General features: G+C 41.8%; 1 protein-coding gene across 1 annotated transcript; it reads left to right on the forward strand.

Moving 5' to 3' along the window:
* Positions 1–1,420: 1,420 nt before the first annotated feature.
* Positions 1,421–24,308, forward strand: NUS1 (NUS1 dehydrodolichyl diphosphate synthase subunit). Its single transcript, XM_036414763.2, has 5 exons — positions 1,421–1,959; positions 16,161–16,286; positions 17,346–17,495; positions 18,179–18,278; positions 21,569–24,308. Exons 1-5 carry the CDS (start codon positions 1,536–1,538, stop codon positions 21,657–21,659), a joined length of 891 nt encoding a protein of 296 aa, XP_036270656.1. The 5' UTR covers positions 1,421–1,535; the 3' UTR covers positions 21,660–24,308.
* The last annotated feature ends 1,599 nt before the right edge of the window (positions 24,309–25,907 follow it).

Consider the following 25,907-nt stretch of genomic DNA (forward strand, 5'->3'; position numbering starts at 1 on the left):
TTGTATTACATATGTCCTCCTTTCCCCCCATTAATCTCTCCCAACCCTATCCCACACCCCGCCCAGGAAGTAAGACTAGTTGAAACAGGGTCAGTGCCTGGAACATTAAGGCAAAAAGCCAAGATGTTGATGAATATTTCCCAATAGGAAAAGGAGGTGTGAGAGAACCAAGATTAGGTAAGTATTGCTAAAATAGCATTTATATGAACCTACCTAGGTATAGAGAAAACATATAATCCCACATACAGTATATAAAATACAATACATAATATGTAATATATATATATATATATATATATATATATATATATATATATATTTCACACGAAAGTGGGAAGTGCTATAAGTAGAGCATGAAACTTAGGAGTCACCATGAGATTCACAAGAAGGAAGAGAGGGGATCAAGGGAAGTTCCACTGAAGAATGAGCCTTGAGCAATGGGTTGGGATTAGGGCAAGACCTAGTTGGGATTCAGGGACTCAGGTGAAAGGAAGGGTTTGCACAAAGAGGGCAAAAATGGCACAGAATTGTTGCAGGGAAGGACCCAACTGGTCTGGAGGGCCACTTTGTAGCCCAGATGACTGGACATTAGGCTCTGTGAGGGGATGACAAGACTGAATGGACAGTTTACATCAAACAGTAGTGGTGACTGAAGTCAGTGGTGCTGGTGGCCAGTAATGGCTTGCTGAATGAATGATAAAAGAATGAAGTGATTGGACTGGAACTTCTCTCTTATGCACTAGGCAAATTATTCCCTTCAGAGGGGAATGATATGGGTTGAATTATGTTCCAGGACCATTACTGAGGGTTCTTATTCTCACTCTTGGCAGAATCAGACTAGCTAGAAGGTCTGACCAATGAACAGTGGCAGGGGACCTCTCTAAGGGGTACACTCCCGCCTCTACAGACACTTCCTTTAGGAGACCCTGGTTGATTCCAGCATCAACATGTACTGAGGGATGCTTTCTCCCCCTAGTTTCCTTCTGGCTATTGTGATTGCCAATCCACTTGGACTAATTGGAAACAGTTTCTGGCGGGCCCCTGCGAGGAAAAAGCCCAGTCTAAGATGCCTAGGACCCCGGGGGCCCTGCGTCCCTGCCATCACCCATTCCTACCACGACCACAAGACATCTTTCTGGCTCCGGTGGCGCCCAAGCACTAGCGGCGGCCGCTCCTACACCCTCCGACCGCCAGGGGGCGCGCTCGGAAGCCGGGCCACCTGGTTCCCGGGCGCGCGCTCCGCCTCGCCCAGCGCGGCCGGGCCACATCCTCTACACCAAGACGCCACGTCAGAGTTCCACGCCGGCCAATCAGCGCCGAGCGAGTGCCAGCGGGGGCGGGGCTGCCGGGGCCCGGGCAAGATGGCGGCGGGGGCGAGGTGAGGTGCTGGCCGGAGAAAGGGGTTCTGCGGGCGCGGGGGACCGGGGCGCCGCGGGGCGATGGTCCGCGCCGCCCGCCGGGGCAGATAAGGCGCCGTGGCACCGCGGCGGCGGGAGGGCGGGAGGGCGGGCCGGCCGGACGGGCGCCCGGAGAGTATGACGGGGCTGTACGAGCTGGTGTGGCGGGTGCTGCACGCTCTGCTTTGCCTGCACCGCACGCTCACCTACTGGCTCCGCGTGCGGTTCGGCACCTGGACCTGGATCTGGCGGCGCTGCTGCCGCGCCGCCTCCGCCGCGGTCCTAGCGCCGCTTGGGTTCACGCTCCGCAAGCCCCCGGCCGCGGCGGGCAGGCACCGGCGGCCGCCGCACCGGCACCCCCCGCGCGGGGGCCCCGGCCCGGGCGCCCCCCACCCGCGGCTGCGCTGGCGCGCGGACGGCCGGTCGCTGGAGAAGCTGCCGGTGCACATGGGCCTGGTGGTCACCGAGGAGGAGCCCGAGACCAGCTTCTCGGACATCGCGAGCCTCGTGGTGTGGTGCATGGCCGTGGGCATCTCCTACATCAGCGTCTACGACCACCAAGGTGAGGCCCGGCCCGGGGGAGAGGGCAGGGGGGACGGGGCGTCTCCGGCGGCGGCGGCGGCGGCGTTGGGGACCCCAATACCCGGCAGGTGGACGGTGGCACCCGGCTCAGCTCACCGCGGCCCCTAAATGCCGATTTCATTGTTAAATGCTTTCGAGGAAGAGAGGTCAGCTTAAGTGAACACCTACTAAGCCCCTGGATCCGGCTCCAGAGTGTGATGTTTGAGCATCTTAAGAAACATTCCTTATTCTTCATAATGCAAGGGAAGCGGGGTGTGTGTGTCTGTGCCCGCTTTTCACAAGTGCGGGAGCCGAGGACCCAGACCAGGCACTGATTTGTCGGAAGTTACCGAGGGAGTGATGGAGAGAGAGAGGGGCGGCCCAGCCCGCCGGCTTTCCTGCACATTTTTGCCCTCTTAGGACAGCGCGGTGCTTGTAAAGAGGGGTTCGAGGCGCTGGTCCGAGGGCCTGCCCGGCTGTGGGGGGTTTCACGCTTCACCTGACTGGTTGGGGCCCGTTGGCGTTGGAACTGAGCTTGTGGAAGGCTGGATGGGGAGGAGAGAAAACGGCCGCCCGTCCTGGGCGCCCGGGGTGGATGTTTGGGCCTCAGTGGCCGGCACTGGACTTGACACAGTGATTGCCCTCCCGTGGCTTTGGTTGAGGGACTTTTCTCAATGGGGAATTTTTGGAGACACTTTCTCACGTGGCTGCAGACCTAAAGCGTTGCGCTAGGCCTTCTCCTTGGAATCTTACGTTTCATTCCAGGGACTCTCTCAGAAGGAGACGCATGGTCCCGTAAGTAGCATGGTCCCCGACAAGGAACGTTGGGAGTGAGGAACTGCTATGCGAAGTGGGGAGAGACGTTTTAATGGGGGACTTAAGTTCTCGTGGAGAGATGAGGTTTATGCAGCACGAGGAAGTCAGGAGATAAGGTGGAGGAATGCTCCAATTGTCAGGTTTGGGTGTCAATCAAATCCCGAGAACAACGGAATTTCCTTAGAGAGAAAGGTTTGGTGAAGAGAATGATCTAGGAGGGACTGTTGATACGAAGGACACACGAATGCTTTGTTCTTTGTTTAGTGACTCGAACTACCAATTTCATTCTCTGTTCAGTAAATTTCACAGAAGCTACAACTTGGTTTTAATCTTTAAAATCCAGATTTTAAAGCTAGATAGGTTTAAGTATGGGTGTTGTGTGTGTGTGTGTGTGTGTGTGTGTGTGTTGTTTTGTTTTTCCTAGAAAGGGTGGGTTGAGGTCTAACTTTGCAGGGTATCTGAGTAATCTTTGACCCATAACGTTTCTTGCAGCCAGAAAGTAATATGCTGACCAGATAGTCTGTGAACAACTGATGATTTGCCCTGTGGGGTAAAGTTGAATATACTCAGGGGCTGACATTTCATGGCACTTGCCAAAGAACTCTGCAGAGGAATAGAAATCCTGAGCCTGTTAGGAGGCTGTACAATCTTTGCTTGAAGCAATACAACAGATAGATACATTGCCAGGGGAACAAAATAAGTGAAACAGAAGCAGAAATTAGTTAAAGCCATTAAGCAATGTGGTGAATTTGACTTAAAAGGGAATCACTATGTCCAGGTGATTCTTTTAAAGCAGGCGTCTTCAAACTATGGCCCGCGGGCCACATGCGGCCCGCAGAGGAGTCTGATCCGGCCCTCCAGGTTTTTTGGGCAGTGAGCGCAGCCGAGGTGTTACAGTAGGAATTAGTAGTTCATATAGTCCGGCCCTCCAGCTCTCTGAGGGACCGTGATCTGGCCCCCACTTTAAAAAGTTTGAGGACCCCTGAAAAGCAAAGGCCCTTTGCCTTTTAGTAGGAAAGGAAAATGTGGAGCTAACTAGTTTCACTTGGTGACTGCCTGCTAATGCGATTACAATGTTCCCACACTTCCTGGTTCCTGCAGTTCCTGTTGCTGAGTTGCCGGTGGAAGTCTGAAGTATTCTGTGTCTTTCCGCTAAAAGAAAACAATTGATAAGGAAGAGGAAGAAGTCAATCTGACTAAGCCTTGCCTGACCGATGAAGGAATTTTACAGAGCATTTTCAGAGAATGAACTGAGAGCACTGTGTGTCCTACCGTAAAAGCTGTTTTGTTTCCTAAGGGATAAGGAATAATTTCATTGTTTAAAATAAGACACTTTCCAGTTACCCATTCTTGGTTTTTATTGGTTGATTGGGTCTTTCATCCATTCATTTACCAGGTGACAATTGGGCTTCTATTAAGCACCAGATACTGCTCCAGACAAGAAAGTGCAACAGTGAACAAAATAAGAATTCTGATGTTTGTGGAACTTAAATGTTAGTGGAAGTCTGATAAATAGTATAAACTAGAGTAGGGGTGTCGAACTCAATCAGAGAAGGGGCCAAAATCTAAAATCCAGCCTAAATCACGGGCCGAATGGTTTACTGAACAGTCATAAACTGTCATTGTGATGGAAACGCAGCGGAGTGCAGTGATGACAGCGCGGTGCCGACCACATTGCAAGGCCTGGCGGGACGGATTTGGCCCGCGGGCCTTGTGTTTGACACATGTGAACTAGAGGCTCAGTGCACAGAATTCATGCACGGGTAGAGTCCCTAGGCCTGGCTGGCAATCAGGGCCAATCAGTGGGTCGATCTGGGGGGGGAGGGGCACCCCTTCTCACTGGCCCCACCCCTGGCCAATGCCTGTCAGCTCCCTCTGCAAGGCAATTGGTGGGGTGATTAGGGGGACCCCCTTGGCACCCACCTTGGCTGGCCTGGGGGCAGCTCCTGCATTGAACTTCTGCCCCCTGGTGGTCAATATGCATAGTGACTGGTTGTTCCACTCATCCCACTGTTTGGTTGATTTGCATATTAGGCTTTTATTATATAGGACTAGAGGCCCTGTGCATGAAATTCGAGCACAGGGGGAAGGGGGTTCCCTCAGCCCAGCCTGTACCCTCTCCAATCCAGGACATCCCTGTCACAATCTGGGACTGCTGGCTCCTAACTGCTCACCTGCCTGCCCGCCTGATTGCCCCTAACTGCCCCCTCTGCCAGTCTGATCACCCCTAACCACCTCTGCCTGCCAGCCTGATTGCCCCTAACTGCCCCCACTCCCCTCTGCCCAATCCCCACCAGCCTGGTCACTCCACACAGCTTGCTGCTTGGTCGTTTGGTGGCCCCTCACTAACACCCTACTGGCCTGGTCGCCCCATGCAGCCTGCTGCTCCCCCTGTGGGCCTGGTTACCCCCAACTGCTCCCCCTGTGGGCCTGGTTGCCCCACACAGCCTGCTGGTCAGTTGTTTGGTTGCCCCTCGCTAACCCCCCTGCTGGCCTGGTCACCACATGCAGTCTGCTGCTCAGTTGTTTGGTTGCCCCTCACTGCTCCCCCTGTGGGCCTGGTTACCCCACGCAGCCTACTGTTCAGTGGTTACTGTGAGGGTGTCAGGACCAATTTGCAAATTACCCTTTTATTAGTATAGATGAGTAAAATTGCAGTACATTAGCTCATAAGTGTAAGGAGGAGAATGCAGGGAAGGGAAATAAAATGTTGAAAATCAATGATGGAGATAGGGTGATAAAGTGGCTTGGGAAAGCCTCAATGACTTCCCCCCTTATAATCCTTTATTGAAATGCTTTTAACCCTTTGCACTCCGCTGTCCCCTCTCAGGGGACATCGGAATTCTAGCATATCACTCGGATGTCCCCTCTCAGGGGGGACATTGCAGTTTATTAGTGATTACGGGGAATTGAGTTAATTCAACGCACGTGTCCGCTGCAAAGTAGCGTTGAGTAGCTGGTAGCCAATGTCCAGAATGGTTCGGAGTGCAAAGGGTTAAATGTGGTATATGACAACAGAGTAAAGGCAGTCAGTATGACAGATTAGTTTTATTTTGCATTAAAACGTTGGAAAACTGCCTCTTACTCCACCAGACCTACTTATTAGTAAAATGTGCTGCAGAGCCTGCTCTGATATAAAAATACTATATATATGTTCCTGGAGTTCTCTAACCAACAGTTCTTCACTCACAGTGAGTTTGGTCGTGAAAGGTGTGAGGGAGCAAGCCATATGGACATGTGAGGGAAGTACTTTTCAAGGGCAGTGCAGATTCTTAAGCTGTACTCAGTTTTCCCTAACAAACTTTTATTTTCTCTATTTCTATAGAGATATTTAACTTAGATAAATATTCTCATGCCAGTTTTATTGAGTGCCTTCTGTGATATAAAGCACTGGAATACAAAGAAGTATAAGAAATGGTGTCAAGGAGTGTACACTAAAATAGGGATATCTGTTAAAAATTATTATAAGCAAATACATAAATGCCAATGAGTGGCATTTTTAAAATGAATATTCAGCCGGAACCGGTTTGGCTCAGTGGGTAGAGCGTCGGCCTGCGGACTGAAAGGTCCCGGGTTCGATTCCAGTCAAGGGCATGTACCTTGGTTGCGGGTGCATCCCCAGTAAGGTTTCTAACTCTCTATCCCTCTCTCTTCCTCTCTGTGAAAAATCAATAAAATATATTAAAAATAAATAAAATGAATATTCATTTTGATTATAATTGCTGTAAATTATATTTAATCCTTAGACTAAAAAGAAAAAAAATTCATTAATATTTCCCATGGTTTGACACCTGCCAGCAAACTGATCTTTTTCTTTTCACCTGCCTGCAATATTACTGGAGTATAATGAATTTCTGATAGTAATTCTTTTATCCTTCTGAAATTTGGGTCATTTTTCTTGAGCTCAGAGTTCTAGTATGGAGGGAGACTTGGCTGTTTTCTCTATGTAATTATAATTCAAGAAATGGCTAACGGAATGGTATAAAAATTGGAGTTTGGGGACTTTTGATGTGATAGCCATTGAGTTGCTATGCTTGCCTAGGTCTCACCTCAGGAATCCCTGGATCCAAGGTATCTGGAAATGTATTATTGTCTTCTGTGATGGAACTGTTCATATTGCCCAGCGGTACTGGTGCCATACCGGGGACCTCACTGTAGGGCAGTATTTTCAAAACATGGACCATCTGTGAGAGAGTCATTGGGGGTGCTTAAAATAAATAGATTCAACATAGTTATTAAACAGACTGATTTAGGGAATGGGACTTGAGCATCTCTATTTTATCGAATGAACCTTAGGATGCATTTGTATGTCCCTAATACACATCTCCCTGGCCTGCTGGCAATCCACTAACATTACCTTAAGTCAAATTATTCATCCTAATACAAGTCTCCTTGCTAATTGCCTTACATAAAATTATTCATCCTACATGATTTTTTTCATGAGTGAGGATAACCTGGGGTGGGTCTTAATATTACTTAAAATAAGTTTGAGTGATCTAGAACAGCGATCGCCAACCTTTTTTACCTCATGGACCACCAGTTGGCAACAGCTGACCTAGAATGTGGCATTGACTTTGTGAGAATTCAGTAAAAGACAAAAAAATCTTTTATTTTTAACTCTTTTTAGTGTTGCTGTGTCTTTTATTTTTAACTCTTTTTAGTGTTACTTTGTCTTATGAAATGGTTTGGGGCACAGAATTCTCACACAAAAGATCTGCCCAGTGTACTGCCAACCTTCCCAACCTGGTTTTCACTCTTTCATACGCCTTTTGCTGCATCCAGAACTGGATTACATGATGTTCCTTCTTCGTGAAGCTTCCTCTTCTCCTTTTCCCAGGAAATGTCTGTCTCCCTGCCAAAGGTTATTATTGCCCATTGTAAGTCTATTCTAACACCTCGTAGGTAGTCTGTCACTGCTGTGTTTTCCTCAATCTTGCTCTGTCCTTGAATCTCCTTAGAGCTTTGTACATCTCTAAGGCACTTCAGTTCTCTGTTCTTTAAAGCGTTTGTGAATGGATATGTGCCTGAATTTTCTACCTAGAGCACATGTGTCAAACACAAGGCCTGCGGGCCAAATCCGTCCCGCTAGGCCTTGCAATGTGACCCGCACCGCGCTGTCATCACTGCACTCCGCTGCGTTTCCATCACAATGACAGTTTATGACTGTTCAGTAAACCATTCGGCCCGCGATTTAGGCTGGATTTTAGATTTTGGCCCCTTCTCTGATTGAGTTCGACACCCCTAACCTAGAGTCTAAGCTCATGAGATGCTAATAATCTTCATTTGTCTTTCTTCTACAGAGTGTAGCTGGTGTGATGTGTGTAGTCAGTATGCATTTCTTGAGTTGAAAGGAAGACTGCATTTTCTGTAATAAGAATAATGAGCTGAGTTATAAGTTGTTTGTCAACACAAATACTACCCAGAAGCCTTAAAATAATGGAGGAAAATGAACATAGTTGTTTTTCCCCTTCTTATTTACTTATTTGGCATGCTATTAGCAAATATGATTTTATTAAGTATTATTTTTCTTATTTTTGAAATATAGAGTTGCCAGAAGTGTTAAAAGGGGAATTATAAGTGTGATTGCAACTTAATATACTGAACAGTGCAAACTAGTGTACCTGGATTCCCTTATTTGGTAACTCAGGTAAAGGAGCATTCTCTTCCTATTCTTTACTTTTGTATGATTCACTCCCGGCATAGCATTTCACATTTACTTTAGCGTTCTGGAATGTCTTCCCCTTTTTTTGCCAAAGGGCTAGTTCCTCATCAGGAGGCTATGAGAGGTCCTTGTGTGTCCATTCTGACTGTCACCTCCTGGAAAGCCTTTTTCGACCGCTCCATCCCCAGTTGTGCTGTCTTTGTTAATTTTTGAATGGTCACATTCTCTGAGTACACACCTGTTTTACCATACTACTCAATCAATGTATGAAATAATCCTTTACTTAATAGCAACAATAACTCTGTTAAACACTGTGTACCAGATACTATGCAAAGAAGTACATTAAGTTCTTAGCAGTTTCACACATCAAGAAATTGAGACTTAGAAAGCAAGAACCCCTACCTAGCAAGAAACAGGTCTAGAATTAGAACCAGATTTTATTCCAAAGCTTTTGTACTTACCTATTATATTGGTAAGACTTCTACTAGTACGAGAATGTGACCACAATACAATCACTGTTAGTACTATTCCTGATTATGTAAGGTCATCTTAAAGCCTTAGGGAAGTGGTACTTACCCACAGGTGATAGAATGATTGGTAAAATATATTTAAAGGCAGATAGAATTTTCTTCATACCACTATTGTAAATGTTCATCCTGTGAGTCAGGAATCACTTTCCTTTTTTAATCCAATGAATTTAACTTTATGGGGCCCCTACCTCTATTGAATTATTTATTTGTCAGGTGATCGGAGTCTTTGAAGATAGTTGCATTTTTTACATGTGCAGCCAGAGACTGAGAAAGCCCATTGTTCATTTGACTATTTCTTCTGCTGAAGCACTGGGACTGAAAACCCAGCACGCATTCTGCTATACAATGCCAGCATTACATGCATCTGTTCTCTTGCTACATGCTAATTCCAGTATAATTCTTTTCTTTTCTTTTTTTTTTTTTTTAATATATTTTATTGATTTTGTACAGAGAGGAAGGGAGAGAGATACAGAGTTAGAAACATCGATGAGAGAGAGTCATCGATCAGCTGCCTCTTGCATACCCCGTACTGGGGATGTGCCCGCAACCAAGGTACATGCCCTTGACTGGAATCGAACGCGGGACCTTTCAGTCCCCAAGCCGATGCTCTAGCCCACATGTGTCAAACACAAGGCCCGCGGGCCAAATCCGTCCCGCCAGGCCTTGCAATGTGGCCCACACCGCGCTGTCATCACTGCACTCTGCTGCGTTTCCATCACAATGACAGTTTATGACTGTTCAGTAAACCATTTGGCCCGCGATTTAGGCTGGATTTTAGATTTTGGCCCCTTCTCTGATTGAGTTCGACACCCCTACTCTAGCCATTGAGCCAAACCGGTTTCGGCTCCAGTATAATTATTTTCCATGAGATTTCCTGTGGCTGCTTCATTTATCTAAAATTTCAATTGCAGTCTTTTATTTTATTTTAAATAATTGCTTTATAAGTATATGTATTCCTTGCTGGTGTTTGCCTCCAGTAGTGTTATAATTTGCTTGTTACAGAATTAAAGGAGGGCAACCACTAGGCAACTTACATAGATGCGTGGTTTAAAAAGAAGAAAGGCAGGCTCCTTCAGTGAGTCCACCTGTTTACAAAGAGGTATCACTCTGATTCCAGGGCTGGAGAGATGCTTCATAACTAAGAGATATTTCAGTGTTTATCTCACTTTTCTCCCCTTGGATGTTGGATGCATTTAAGGGATATGGGTAAGATTTGTGGATTGAACACTTGCCTAACTAAACTCCTTGTTACTTGGTATTAAGTTGAAAAAAGTATTATGCCATGGCTTTGTGACCCAGTTCATGTGTAGGTGTTTGAGTATAGTATAGGCAGTCTAGATATAGAAACCTATAAGCAATTCTATTATGTAATTTTAACTAACATATTAGAGATTTTTTAGACTCCAGTAAGGTTCCTGAGTATAGTATGAATCAAATAGGTGGATAGGACTTACTTAATTCCCTCTCTTTGTTTTCTCTTCCGGCTTCCATGACATCACATATGGTTGGATTTCTTCATATCTCACTGTCTGTTTCTTCTCAGCCTTAGTTAGGCCTGGATTCTCCTTTGCTCCACTTCTAAGTGTTGGAGCAAAAGAAGCAGGATACAGAACTGCATGATCACATATGCCAGGATTACACATGCATGTAGACAAAGACTAGAAAATATTAAAAATTAGGAATAATTGTGTTATAATGGTAAGGTGGGTAGATAGTTAGGGGACATTCCTTTATTTTCTAAACTTTGAACATCTCATATAGTTTTTAATATTAGAATTTAAAACAGGTATTTCTTCAAATATAAAAAGAAGTACATTTGGCCCTCAAAGTACATAGTGTTTATTAAAAAATACCAAAAACAGGAAAATTAACTCTAGAGAGAAAACAAGGTGGCGGCATAGGTAAACACTTAAACTGCTGCCTCACACAACAATTCCAAAACTACAAGTAAAAGACAAAACGGACATCATCCAGAACCACAGGAAGGCTGACTGAGTGGAGATTCTACAACTAGAAGGAAAGAGAAAAGCACATTGAGACTCAGAAGATCTGCAGAAGGCAGAGGTATGGAGGCACACGTGTGGAGAGGGTTGGCAACTGAGTATGCTGCTGGCTTTTTCAATCCGGAGGAAGACAAAAGCTCCTGACAGTTCCAGGTGAGACTCTGAGTACCCAGACTCATTCAGGGAGAAACTGGACTGTGTGGCAGTGGACAAAACTCGAAGGCAGCTTTCTCTCAGAGGTGCTTGCAGCGATTACCACTGGACACTGAGACACAGGGGCCTTTTAGGGCAGGGCTGACGGAAAGCCTTTGCTGTCTGCTCCTCACTGAGACTCCGCCCCATCCAAGCTGAGCACAGAGGCTTTTGTAAGTCTTGTCTCATAAGGGTGTCTTCAGCACAGAAGTTCTCCCAGTGTAGACAGCTGATTCTCGCAACCACTTGGCCTGGAGGTCAGTTCCTCCCAGTGATACCAACGATAGTCAAGGCTTAGCTACAACAAGACTGTGCACACAACCCACAAAGGGGTGCACCAGGAGTGTCCACCTCAGGTAACTGGGGAGGCTGAACCACTGGTCCCTATAGGACACTTAGCACACAAAGCCACTCTGTCAAGTCAGGGAAGCAGCCAAAATGCAAAGACAAGGAAACAGGTCACAAATGAAAGAAATGGAGGAAAGCAAACAACTAGATATAGAGTTCAAAACCATGGTTATAAGATTTTTCAATAATTTTCTAGAAAAGGCCGATAAATTTAGTGAGACCCCTTGAAGATATGAAAAAGGACCAATTAGAAATTAAGCATACACTAACTGAAATAAAAAAAATAATATCCAGAGATCCAACAGCAGACTATAGGATCTCAAGAATCAAGTCAAAGATTTGAAATACAAAGAAGCAAAAAGCACCCAGCCAAAACAAAAAAGAAAAAAGAATCCAAAAAGATAAAGATAGTTTAAGGAGCCTCTGGGACAACTTCAAGTGTACTAACATCCGAATTATGGGGGCGCCAGAAGAAGAGAGAGAGCAAGATACTGAAAACCTATTTGAAGAAATAATGACCAAAAAGTTCCCCCACTTGATGAAAGAAATAGACTTACAAGTCCAGGAAGCCCACAGAACCCCATACAAAGGAATCCAAAACGGACCACACCAAGACACATCATAATTAAAATGCCAAGAGCAAAAGACAAAGAGAGAATATGAAAAGCAGCAAGAGAAAAACAGTTAGTTACCTGCAAGGTAGCACCCATACTATTGTCAGTTGATTTCTCAACAGAAACTATGCAGGCCAGAGTGGCAAGAAATATTCAAAGTGATGAATAAAAAGAACCTACAACCAAGATTACTCTACTCAGCGAAGTTATCATTCAGAATTGAAGGTTAGATGAAGAGCACAGGTAAGAAAATGCTAAAGGAGTTCATTACTGTCAAACCAGTATTATATGAAATGCTGAAAGGTATTCTTTAAAAAGAGGAAGAAGAAAAAGGTAAAGATAAAAATTATGAACAACAAATACGTATTTCTATCAACAAGTGAATCTAAAAATCAAGTGAATAAAAAATCTGATGAACAGAATCTGGTGACTAGAATAGAATCAGGGGCATAGAAAGGGACTAGACTGACAATTCTCAGGGGGAAAGGGGTGAGAGGGGTGCAGGAAGAGACTGGACTAAAATCGTACCCCTATGGATGAGGACAATGGGGTATAGTAAAGGCAGAGGGAGGGGTGGGAACTGGGTGGAGGAGAGCTATTTGGGGGAAAAGGAGGTCCTAGGTTTGATTCCAGTCAAAGTCATATACCTTGGTTGCGGGCACATCCCCAGTAGGGGGTGTGCAGGAGGCAGCTAATCGATGCCTCTCTCATCAATGTTTCTAACTCTATCCCTCTCCCTTCCTCTCTGTAAAAAATCAATAAAATATATTTTTTAAAAAGAATTTAATTATTTGTTAGCCCTGGGAAACCTTCAAAAGCCTTTTAACACAAAGTAATAGTCCTAGTTTTTTTATTCAAAAGATGCTATTCATTAGTAAAAGGCCAGTTTTATTTTATGGAGTTTAATTTTCTTTGAGGGGAGACTTCAAAATTTAATAGTAAATTTGGTTCATCATTTTTTATCAGTGTTAGAAATAGTTACTGAACTGAATAATTAGAAACCAGGAGACCTGGAATTCATTCCAAACTCTAATATCATTTTGGCATTAGTTTAGATTCTGTGAAAGCAAACAAGATGAATTATGATATGAGAAAAAGAATCTCCGCATCAATTTGGTATTGCTAGAGGAATTGCCTATCTCAGTCCAAGGCGCACTTACATGTTGTTGCATTTCTTTTGTATCATGTGACATGTGTGTGGACTTTGAATCCTGAAGAAAATGGTAAGCTTATAATCTTGCTTATGTATAAGTGAGATAAGTACCATAGAATATAATCAGCTTTCTGAATTGGGTTCAAGTTATGACCCTATCAGGAGTCATCTTGCTGATAATCTGTCTTGCCTGTGCATTTGGCATTTCTCAGATATTATACTATTTTTATTTCATCTTTTTATCCAAACCAGCTAACATAAATGTTCTGTTTAAAATAACTTTATGAAAGTTTTTATAAAAGGCGCTTTGTAACTATGCCTCTATACAATATTCTTCCTTTTTAACATAATTTCTTCTATGTACAATAAGGAAGTATCTGCTTTTATTGTGGGAGGTTCCTGGAAACATTAAAAAAACATTCCATTCAGTGACGCATTCATTCAGGTTTTGTTGTTGTTGGATGACATTTTATGCACTGATAATTCAGTTTATTAAATAAGCATTGTGGAAGGTGCCCTAGGGGAAAGAGATAAGTAAGACACTAGTTCACAACTAAGCACAGTTTCGTTGGAGAGGAGTTAAGCTATAATTGTAATAAAATGAAAAATATTAGTCTATCAAGTAGTTTGAACAAATTGTGTATTTGGAGGGGTGAGAGGAGGAAGGGGCACATCTGTGTGGTGTGTCAGTGACATTGTAACTGGCCTGTGGAGAATTAGTAGGATTTTACAGGTGTGAGGCTGTATAGGTAACATAATAAAGGTTGGAGGTTGGCATCACTTCCAGTGTTTTTAGAGGATTCGAAGCAGTCTAATTTGCTGGCAGTATGGTACTATAGAGAAATAGAAAGATTAATTTATTTAATAAATATAAAGTATTTGTAGCCACCAAGTGTAGAAGCATAGGCTGGAATATTAATGATCTGAGCAGCTTGTTCTTAATATATTCAATATTTGGGGAGCCATAGACAATATTAAAGTTGGAATGTGCCAGGATTGAAGATGTACCCAGAGAAGATTAGTCTTTATAATATTACAATCACCTTCTAATGCGTCTGGCAGTACATGAGAAGGGACAGGAAAGATGCATTAGAAGGTGGTTGTAATATTGTAAAGAAGACTATTGCTTGAAACAGTGGGGACAAAGTGTTACTGGAGAATTACAAGGATTGCTCTTCTCCATTGCTAGTGAGAGTGGAGTTTTGCGGGTGCCATTGGAAAAAGAATTTCTGGAGGTCGCCAGGGGAGAATAAGATGAGGTACAAAGCTTTATTTGTGTGGAATTTTATCCCTCCAGTTGCAAAGTCTCATTTCCCTTAAAGGAGTCCTGGAAAAGGTACAGCTGGGGATCCAGCAGAGCTAAAAGCAAAGCCAGTGTCCAGAGTTTGTGTTCCACGGTAGAGCTGGTCCCATGTAGCATCAGACTCGTTAGAGTCCATTAGTCCATTGTGTGTGGCGTCCACATTGCCATGAGCCAGGTAGGCAAGTGCAGGAGGGATAGGTAAACAGATTCACTAACATTTTATGTTTAATAAACGTGTTCTGGCAATACTGTTATAGTAATTTGATGTTTTCAAATTAAGAAAATTTTGAAATATGTATGCCTTCTACCATTAATAACTACAATATAAACCAAAGAGTGATCTAAATTATTATTTCTTCTCTACTTACGTAGGAAATTAGAAAATTGTGTGATGACAGTTATAAACCTGTATCAAAAATTTATATGCTATTTTTGTATCAGACATGTGACTTTTATTTTGGACTTGAGGATAATAATTATATCCAAATACTACACAAGTATTACTGTCCTGAACACTTATTCAAATAACTCCTGATATTAATCACCTTCTTTAAGAATTTTCTTTGCATTTGGGAATATATTGTGGTGTTTAATCTTGCTGAGAACATGGGTGTTACAAAATGCTCTCCTTTATCTTTCTAAGCTTAAAATCTTAATGATTGTGGACGTTTGTTGTTTTTTTTGTTTTTTTTTAATGTTCACCTTAGGACATTGTTAGACAGTCAGACATCAATGGGAGAGAGAAACAACAATCAATTTGTTGCCTTCCGTATGTGCCCCAAATGGGATTGAATCTGCAACCCAGGCATGTGCCCTGACTGAGAATCCAACTGGCAATCCTTCCATGTGCACAGGACAAGGCTCAACCAACTGAGCCACTCTGGCCAGACGATTGTGGACCTTTTTATGGAGCTATATTCTTAGCTCTTTGCTCTTTTCCATGTATATTATATATACTTCTTTACCTTTGGGAATTGTATTTATTACTTCTTGAGTGTATGGTTCTCACCTTAAGGAGGATGACTGCCAAATGTATATCTACATCTTCATCTCCTATTTTTTGTTATGTTACCTTCCCAGCCCACATCTAAAAAATTCTCCTAATTCTTCAGAGACCAGCTGAGAGTCACTTAACCCTAAGAGGCCTTTCCCAGTCCCCTAGCCCGGTGGTCAGCAAACTGCAGCTAGCGAGCAAATGCGGCTCATTGGCCCCTAGAGTGTGGCTCTTCCACAAAATACCACGGCCTGGGCGAGTCTACTTTGAAGAAGTGGCGTTAAAAGAATTTAAGTTTAAAAAAATTGGCTCTCCAAAGAAATTTCAATCATTGTACTGTTGATATTTGGCTCTGTTGACTAATGAGTTTGCCGACCACTGAGCTAGCCTGTAGCCAGGCTCTTTATATTAACAAAGTTCTGTTGTTATAACTTCCTTTCATATTCTAGGTATAATTAGTCATGACTACTTCATTTGGCATTTGTTCAGTTCTGGGTCTAGCATTGTTTTCATAGCAAACACACTATTAAAGAGGATAAATTACCCTCATTTGGATTTACTTGTGTGTTTTGTTTTTTTTTTTAAAGGTATTTTCAAAAGAAATAATTCCAGATTGATGGATGAAATTTTAAAACAACAGCAGGAACTTCTGGGCTTAGATTGTTCCAAATACTCAACAGAGTTTGCAAATAGTAATGACAAAGATGATCAAGGTAAGCCTGAATATAAAACTAAATATCTAACAAAGGCCAATGTGTTTTGTGGTTGAAGGCAAATTCTGTCACTCACTCATTCATTCATTTCACCCTGCTGGTCTTTATTGTCACCATCTTACTCATCAGATTTAGACTTTTCTTCATTTTGTTAATAATTTTTTAAAAAGATATTTTTATTGATTTCAGAGAGAGGAAGAGAGAGGGAGAGAGGGATAGAAACATCTATGATGAGAGAATCATATTTCGCTAACTCTTGCATGCCCTCCACAGGGGATCAGGCCTGCAACCAGGGCATGTGCCTCTACCGGAATTGAACCCTGACCTTCTGGTTCATGAGTAGATGCTCAAACACTGAGCCATAATGGCTGAGCCATTTGTTAATAATTTTCAGAAAAGATAAAATTATGAATTTCATAGATACTTAAAAAAAAATAACATTTTATTTCACTCATAAGTCACCAGGAACCAGGCAGATTTTATACTAGTTCAAGAAAATCCAAAGAACAGACACATTTCTAGATCAGGAAATGGTTTTTAGTGGGGTTGGTGGGAACCTCTGTAGAGAAGAATTTGGCGTTGCTATTACTTACCTAGAGTCCTACTAATTGTAAAATAGCTTGGATAGAATAATAAATTTGATTAAGTGGGTATGTATTGTAAACAATGCAGATTCCATTAAAACACATTTTTTTTTTGTCTTCAGTCCCAATCTGCTATGATTGTAGATGCCACTTTAGACTTACAGAAATTGAAATTTACTCTATAATTAAAGTTCCTATTTGCTAGAGGGTCTATTCACAGAGACAAGGTCATTCTGCATACTTTAAAGAGGAGGCAGTATTTAAATACATACACAAATGTGACGTGTGGGTTCTTTCCGAGGAGAGTAGTTTAAGCATATTTTGATATGGAAATTGAAGAGCTTAAATGACTCTTGTTTTCTGTAAGAACTGTACCTTTATTTAGGTCTGAATTTAATATAACTTGAAACTGACTTTGAAATATATCTGGGAGAGTGTGTGTGTTTTTTAATGTCTTGTTTGTGTTTTCCTTCAGTTTTAAATTGCCAAGTGGCGGTGAAGGTCTTGTCCCCGGAAGATGGAAAAGCAGATATCGTACGAGCTGCTCAGGAATTTTGCCAGTTAGTAGCCCAGCAGCAAAGTAAATCCACAGATTTGGATGTGCAAATGTTAGACAGTTTACTTAGTAAGTCATAGTATTTATTTTTAGCTTTGTCCCACATATATGCAGTATGAAGAAGAGTATCTAGGTTCCTTTCACATTTTAAAGGCTGACTTTGTTGTTATACATGTTGTGTTTCTGAAATTTAAGATCCTATGTGAATTTTTAAAAAAAATATATTTTATTGTTTTTTTACGGAGAGAAAGAGAGAGGGATAGAGAGAAACATCGATCAGCTGCCTCTTGCACACCCCCTACTGGGGATGTACCCGCAACCAAGGTACATGCCCTTGACCGGAATCGAACCTGGGACCTTTCAGTCTCAGGCTGACGCTCTATCCACTGAGCCTAACCAGTTTTGGCTGAAATTTGAGATAATGACATTTGTGGTCAACTCACTTGCATGAGGACTTACTGGTAAAGGAGAGGACCTAAGAGGATTTGTAGGGGGAGTGATGAATATTCTTAAAAAGGACTTCTGCTTGTTAGCCTTCCTCCCTCTGGGATGTCTTTCTGTACCAACATAAATCTGCAAGTTTATTTCTGGGCTTTTTATTCTGTCCTATGTGTCTGTATTCAAGACATTATAATGCTAGAGTGTGTTGATATTCAAAGCATAAGAAGCCAATTTGATGAACGGGTTTTGCCCTGGTCATTTTACTTGTAAGCAGTGCATGTTAAGTTTGCATGTATTTCTTTCTTTTCAAGGTTCAAATGGTTTTCCTGATCCTGATGTAGTACTGAAGTTTGGGCCTGTGGAGAGCACGTTAGGCTACCTTCCCTGGCACATCCGATTGACTGAGATTATGTGAGTAATCAAAAGTGCACTGACTTTGGTTCAGTTCAGCAGGAGTTTCTGTAGCCTAGTACTGGATTAGCTTTCATGGGAATTCCCCCAAAATTGCAATTCTGGATTCTTTCCCTCAGGCATTTCACAGTATCATTGGTAAAAGAAAGACATATATACACAGATAATAATTAAAGAAAAAAGAAAGAGAAAAAAAAAGAAAAAAAGAAAGGCATATAAATGCTCAGACACAAAGAGAGTTTGGTTGTGCAGATGTGTGGTATTGACACCCAGTATCATAGGAGATCAGGAGTGAGGTATCTGTGGGCCAGAGTTGTTGACTATGTAGAAGGGATGTGACTTGATCTGAAGATGTAAATGGGGTGGAATTTTGTAACTGGAGAAAAGAAGTGTAGGGGGTGGGCAGGGTTGGGGAAAGCTGGGGTGCAGAGGAATGCTCATTACCTGTTGGAGACAGAATAGAGGAACTGGCCACACCAGAGCGGGAGTTGGTGATAGGCAGTAGTGTGAGATAAGACCAAACAGTTTGGGAGTGGAAATAGTGGGAACACTTCCAGGAGCAGCAGAAGGAATGCATGTGATTGTTTGGACAGGCAGACAGAAACCGCTGAGCCTGGGATGACGCGGGAACGGTGACCTGTGAAGATGGGTTGGGTAACTGTGGAACAGCAGAGTGCATTTGGGAAAAGATGAGGAAAACACACCAGCGAAGAGGCCATAGCTTAGGGGAGAGTACAGCGAAGAGTATGAAATTGCTTATGTTGAACAGTTGGCAAGCTTTCTGTATAAAGGGCCCAATAGTAAATATGTTAGGCCTTGCGGCATCCTACGTCTCTTGCAAGGTCTCCTCTGTTGCAACTACTTAACATTGGCTGGTTTACCTACACAACCACAGGCAACGTGTGAACAAATGTGCATGACCACATTCCAATACCCCTTTATTTACAGACCCAGGTAGCTGGCTCTTGGGCTGTTTTGTCGATTTAAAATAAAGGAGAGACTTAGGAGCGTGAAAATTTATTTAAATTCCGGGCTTTAGGAGAAAAAATACTACAAATTCTATCTCATGAGAAGTATAATTGCAGGCCTAGCACTCCACTAATTATGATAAGAGAAATGAAATGACTCCATAAGCTTTAAGCCTAAGTGACTGGGTGGATTGTAGAGCTATGGAGAAAAACGGGAAAGTGAAGGGAGCATTGGCTTCTGAAGGGAAGATGTTGAATTCAAGAATAAGATGATTTTGAGGCCAAAGTCTGTTTAGATGGAAAAGTCTAGAAGGGCAGAAGATGTAGAATTGGTGCTTGGATGAGAAGTCGAGGCTCAGGATGAATCTGGGGTGTGTCCGTGTCTTGGAAGTAGAAGTAGGGACCTGTGAGAGTCGAGGACCTCTCTAACGGGCGCCTAGAGGAGCACAGAACCAAGGGGTCAGATGCTTCTCGCCCAGGGGCTGGCGGGGAAAGGGTGTCAAAGAGGCTGAAGGGCGCGCAGTCTGTTCCAGTCAGAAAGGGCTGGAGATCACCTGACGCAGCTTCCGCATTTTGTCGGCGAGTAAAGTGGAAGGGACACTGCTCAGGCTTGTAACAAACTGGAGTCAGAACTCAAATGTGCGGGCTCTGGGTTTCCCTAGGGTGGCGCTCATTTCTTTTCTCTAGATTTTGGGTGCTTTTCAGGTGTAGTAGTTTGGAGGGAAAGGTGTTTTAAAACAATCTTGGTTTTATTGTAGCTATCTGTGCAGCTCATTACCATGGTTTTGGAAAGCTATTTAAACCTCTCTATTTGTAAAATGGGCAGTTAAACACAGAGGTCAGCACTTAAATCTGATAATGGACATCGGATACCTTGCACATATGGCTTTCCTCGTGGATCTTTGTGCTGTGTCTGTCAGAGCTCTACGTCTGTCACAGCTCTCCATCATAGTGAGTTTGCTCTGTATTTGTCTACTGACCACCAGACTGCAAGCACCCAGATGCAGGGAAGATTTCCTAATTTGGAAAAGAAGGGTGAGCCCTGACGAAGCCGACCCCGAAATAGGACCACTTCAGAGGCACAGAGGGTGCTTCTTGAGGAATGACGAGAGAGGAGACTGTGGGGAAAGGGGGTAAATTGAGGAGGGCTTAGGGAAGTGGGTAGTGTGAGGAGGACATTTGAAGCAGGCTTTGGCAAGAAGAATGTCATTCAATTTGTCCTTTGAGGATGTCATTTCAGTAGAGTGAATAAGAAAGGATTATGGTAGTCAAAGGAAGGATAAAGATTATATGTCAGTTCCATCTCAATACAGCTGGGGTTTGCCGAAGAAAGGGTAAAGTGTAGCAAAGAACCACAGGGCAGACAGTTCATTCACGGCAGGTTTGCTGAATCCTTTTCTCTGGTGCATGGATGTGGTTCTTGTACAATAGCTGGGAGTTTGGCTCTAATACTGTTTGGAATTTCCAGAATTCACAGTAAAGCTGTATAAAGTAGAGATTTTTTTTAAATGTTAATTATTGAAAATTACTTAAGTGATTAAAATACTGGGTGGCTCAGTTGGTTGGAGCGTTGTCCTGTACACCAAAGCGTTGTGGGTTCGATTCTGGATCAGGTTGTGGTTTCAATCCCTGGTCTGGTGAGTACTGGAAGCAGCTCATTGATGTTGCTCTCCCTCTCGTCCTCCCTTCTCCCTCCTCCCTCTTCTCTTTCCCTCTTTCCTTTCCTCTCTGAAAATCCTCAGGTGAAGATTAAACATAAATAATAATAAAATACTAAAAGGGAAGTATTTTCACTGTATCTTTCACTCCAGCTGTATGTTCGCTCACCTGTATGTTCGCTCACCTGTATGTTCGCTCACCTGTAAAGTCCTGTCTTCACACTGCCATTGTCCCCTCGAGCAGCTGGAAATGGAGGTAGATGGTGTTTGTTTATGGTTACTCACCACTGTGCTGTGCTGCCCATGTCAAGCCTGGCTTTACTAACCCACTAAAGCAGCACTGGCTTTTCTCAGGCAGAGAGGAGCTCCGGAAGTCAATTTGGATGAAATCCTATATAAATAGACCTCCAGCTTTGCATTAATCCAGCTTGGAGGTTCTGAATCTCTATCTTACTACAAGTTACTTTTCTCTTACTGTGGAAGGAGAGATTGTTTTCCCTTGAACTGTTTCACAGTTAACCATCATTTAGTAGAAATGGCTTGTATTCTCTATATTTACAGCTTACTTCTGTCCTTCACCTCTTTTTGGTCACCACGCTTCTGATCCCCCCTCCAGATCGCAGTATGTCATCTAACGGCTCTTTCCCCTGTGCTTCCCTTTCAGCTCCTTGCCTTCCCACCTGAACATCAGCTATGAGGACTTTTTCTCCGCCCTGCGCCAGTATGCAGCGTGCGAACAGCGTCTGGGAAAGTAGTGATCCCTGGCTGCGCCAATTGACTTCAGGCTTTTGGAGAAAAGGACCTAAGTGATTCTGATGTTTACAAAGCAACTATGAAACCCTGTACACACCTAGTTCATAACCCTCATAATTTATCAACAAACACAAAAAAGTGTCTTACTTGAGAGTAAGTGTGAGTGTGTGTGTGTGTGTGTGTGTGTGCGCGCGCGCGCGCGCGTGTGTGCGCGTGCTTGTATGTATGGAAATAAACTTATCAATGGGAATTGTTAGAGAAGGAAATACATGGACTTGCACCTCTGAGCAAGCAGCAGTAATGTTATAGGAGCTGAAGTTTCAGTTTTAAAGCCTTCAGCCACAACTACTTCCCTGTTTTTGTAGGGACACGAATGGATGTGTAGAGCTGTTAGATGATTATTTTGTGGTGGGGGGAGGGAGGAAGGGATTTTTTTTTTTCCAGTCTTTCCTGGTGACCAAACCTTAATTTTTAAGAATAATATATTGACTTATTAAATGGAAGCATTGTGAGTTTGAGGGATTTCCAGAGGAATGGAGATCTTTACTGCTCGCGTGTTAAAAACTTGCTCACCATTGAAGCCCAAGGAATACCTCTCATCGTTATTGTCAAACAACATGACTGGAGAGTGTTGATCCGGCGTCTTTGTTCTGGGATGTGAAGTTCACTGGAAAAGAACCTTTACAACATTGCAATGAAGAATTTAAAGAATTTTAAAAATTGAAGCATTAGGCAGTCCAGAAAAGGGGAAGAAGTTGTAATCTGAAAAACAAGGTGGAAAGTTTCCTAAAAAAAGAAAAGTTTGGATTTTTGTTGTTTGATGGATAGTGTGCTACACAGCATCCAAAGTTACGTTAAAAAAAGTATTTCCACTGTTTGTTTAAATTAGCACTTGAGGGAAATTACACGGCAGCTCCTTTCCTCAAAAGTAACCTGTTCCTCTTTGGACTCACACGCTTAGGACCATGTTAGTACCCAGCGTTTTTGCTCAGTAAATCCTGATGGTAAAAACCTTTAAGTGATATTGAGGGCTGTGTAGGTAATAAAACATTACCAAAGGCTACAAAACAAATTAATTCTACATGTTCTCTTTCATGACAGAGAACAGCACTGGTTCTGTTATCTTTTTAAATAAATAAATGATTTTGATAGGTATTTAATATTTCTTTCCTCACTGCTGATCCTTGGACAGAAACCATTCTTTATATTTGATGGACCGTTTTCAGAAAAATCTTAACAACGGTGTAATAATTATCTAAAATTGTACATTTAGAATGGAGAAATTTAAATACTATGTTTCAGATGTCTGAAAAATAGCAGAGAAGACTGGTTTTGAAAAGTATGATCTGGAATTGCTTGTTAAATTCTGAAGGTATGAAGAATAAATGTTTCAACTTTGGATTACAAAACCCCATTTATGATTTTAAAAATGCACTTGAAATAAAATTATTAAATGAAATTTTGGTTTAGTGATACTGCTTTGCATTTTATTGTTCTTTGAACATTGTAAGCCTTTAAAAAAAAAAAAAAAAGTTTATTGCTGAAAGTTTTATGTGAAGCTATAGCATATTTCTAAACTTGACCAGAAAATTTGTTATTTCTGTTTCCCTGTACAGTGATTCGTGTTTTAGTGAGGATTTTTTTGCCTTGAATGTATGGATTTTATAAACATGTGTCTGGAATATGTGTAGCTTTAATGAATTAAATGTAATGGGCCCAGTCGAAGTGAAAAGATATATTTGTTAAAATGACATTAGTCAAATAAATTACCCACTGGTATATAGCCAAAGTCGCTAAAGGTTTAATAGTTGTCTTTTACTTTATTTTCTTCCATTTTGTAGCAGTATAGTGCTACCCACCAGAGTGAATCTATAACCTGTGATGAGTTTATTATAGTCCCAGAAAGAGACCCTGAAAACAAATTGCTAAGGATTCTGAATTCAGATATAGGCATTCCATATCTTTCTCCTTGTGGGTTCAACTACGAGTACAATCTCCACAACTTGAATGGCATTGGTCATTCTGTAATTCATGCCAAAATTATCACTAGTTAATGCATTAGCAGGGCTCCCTTGCTCTCCCAAGAACTGGTAATTTTAAGGTGTTCTTTGTCTTTATGTCTACTGAAGGATATTGTTTAAATATCCTTTAAATGCTTTTTTTACACTCCCCATTACGGAAAAATTTATCAAATTAAACCTACATTCTAGATGGCAGCTCAGAGCATAGCAAGAAGTCAGAGGTTGAATTCCAGTCCCAATCTGGTTTGATTTTGTCCCTTAAAAATGATTACTGTTACAAAGTTTGAAAGCTGGTTTTGATGCGAATAGCAAATTGTGTATATTGTGAGTAAGGCATAATAGCCTGTCTTATGAGAGGGACGTATTGTTAATAAACGGTGCCAAATACACTGTGCTTATCTACAAATTAATCTGATTGTACGTTACTTGATAGCTGCCGCCTTCTGTGTGGTGGTTCCATGCCCAGTAAGATCCTTGTGACGTTTTGTATGGCTGTAGACTTTGGTGACATGTAAATAATGTGCAAAGCAAGTTTTTATGATTAAGGAATCAAATATATTGAATTTTATGATTGAAAGTAGAAACAACGTGTATGAACAAAACAATAAAAGAATATACTCTTTTCATGGACTATCACTATAGTGTTATGTGAATGCTACATTTATTCTAAACATGTAGGACTTGCAGAAATGGGATGAGAAACTCCTATGACTAGATAGCAATATTTTTTTTAGATAATATGTTCTTGGAAACATATTCTCATTTTTACCAGGTTAAATATTGGGAATCTTATAAAGTTACTTGCTTTTTGCTATATAACAGTGATATAAAATTCATCTTCCCCATTGCTAAAATTTTACAATTAAATTATGAATTGATTTTTACTGAGTATGGAATACCGAATTTAAAATGTATATGTGTACTCTTTTTTAAAAATTGACAGTTTTTGTCAAACCAGGAAATTAAAGGGTAAGAGCTATCTATCATCTGTTGTATGTTGCATAGAGTATTCACTGTCTAACTTGAGGATCTAATTATAAGATATTTTGTTTTTATGCATAATATTCACCTGAAATAAAATTTTTCATAGGTCACATTTTAACTTTGGTTAATAGGAAATGCCTTGAACAAAAATTAGTGTAAGAAAAAGTTCAGGAGGATGGTTTGAAATAATCCCAGGGAACAAATTAATGCCAGCAATTGTCCAGGAATCCTAGATAGGCCACAACCTGTGATAAAATGGGGGGAAAGGGAGAGTGCAAAAAGAATCTGCTTAAGGTTTAAAAACAAATACACATTCATTGTAAAAAAAATTAATTTGGAGACATAAAGGAAAATAACTTTAATACCATTGCTCACGGTTACCTTTTTGGTGACAATCCTATAATTTTTTTGTACTTATATTTTAAAAAATGGATCCTGCTGTACTGGGTTTAATAAAGAGATTCTTTTTAAACTATAAACTATAAAAAGAGTCTTTTATTCTGTTTTGTATTTTGTCATTGTGTTTGGATTCAAACAAATTACATTAGCATGTGATAAAATGTTTGGAAAAATTAGTTCACATTCAGTTATCAATGAATTTTTAACCTTAGTTTATATTTTAAAGGTAATTTTGTACTTATCTCTTTTCTCTATCTTCTAGAGTAGGGGTGTCGAACTCAATCAGAGAAGGGGCCAAAATCTAAAATCCAGCCTAAATCGCGGGCCGAATGGTTTACTGAACAGTCATAAACTCATTGTGATGGAAACGCAGCGGAGTGCAGTGATGACAGCGCGGTGCGGGCCACATTGCAAGGCCTGGCGGGACGGATTTGGCCCGCGGGCCTTGTGTTTGACACATGTGTTCTAGAGATTCAAGAACTATAAATTAATTTTGGCATCTGGATTCATATATAGATGATGGCAAAATAAAAATTAGACGTACCTCAGATCAAGCTATCTGCTGTTGATCATATTTATACTCTTTATTAGAACTAGCAATTTAAGTTGCTTTTATGCGGATGAGAAAAGATCCGTTTGTCTTGGAGAGGGAAAGCTTCAGCAAAATGAAAAATATCAGAATGTAGGCAAGTTACACTTGTATGTATCTTAATGTTTCCATTCTGATGAAGATTGATTGCAACTGTTAAATCTTTTATGGGTTTAGTTCTATGAACCTTTTATTTTGATAAATATATATTTTACAATGTTATTCCTCAGCTTGTGCATGACAACTTGTACATGACA

Source organism: Pipistrellus kuhlii, unplaced genomic scaffold (genome assembly GCF_014108245.1).
Source record: "Pipistrellus kuhlii isolate mPipKuh1 unplaced genomic scaffold, mPipKuh1.p scaffold_m20_p_5, whole genome shotgun sequence".
NCBI classification, from domain to species: Eukaryota; Metazoa; Chordata; class Mammalia; order Chiroptera; family Vespertilionidae; genus Pipistrellus; species Pipistrellus kuhlii.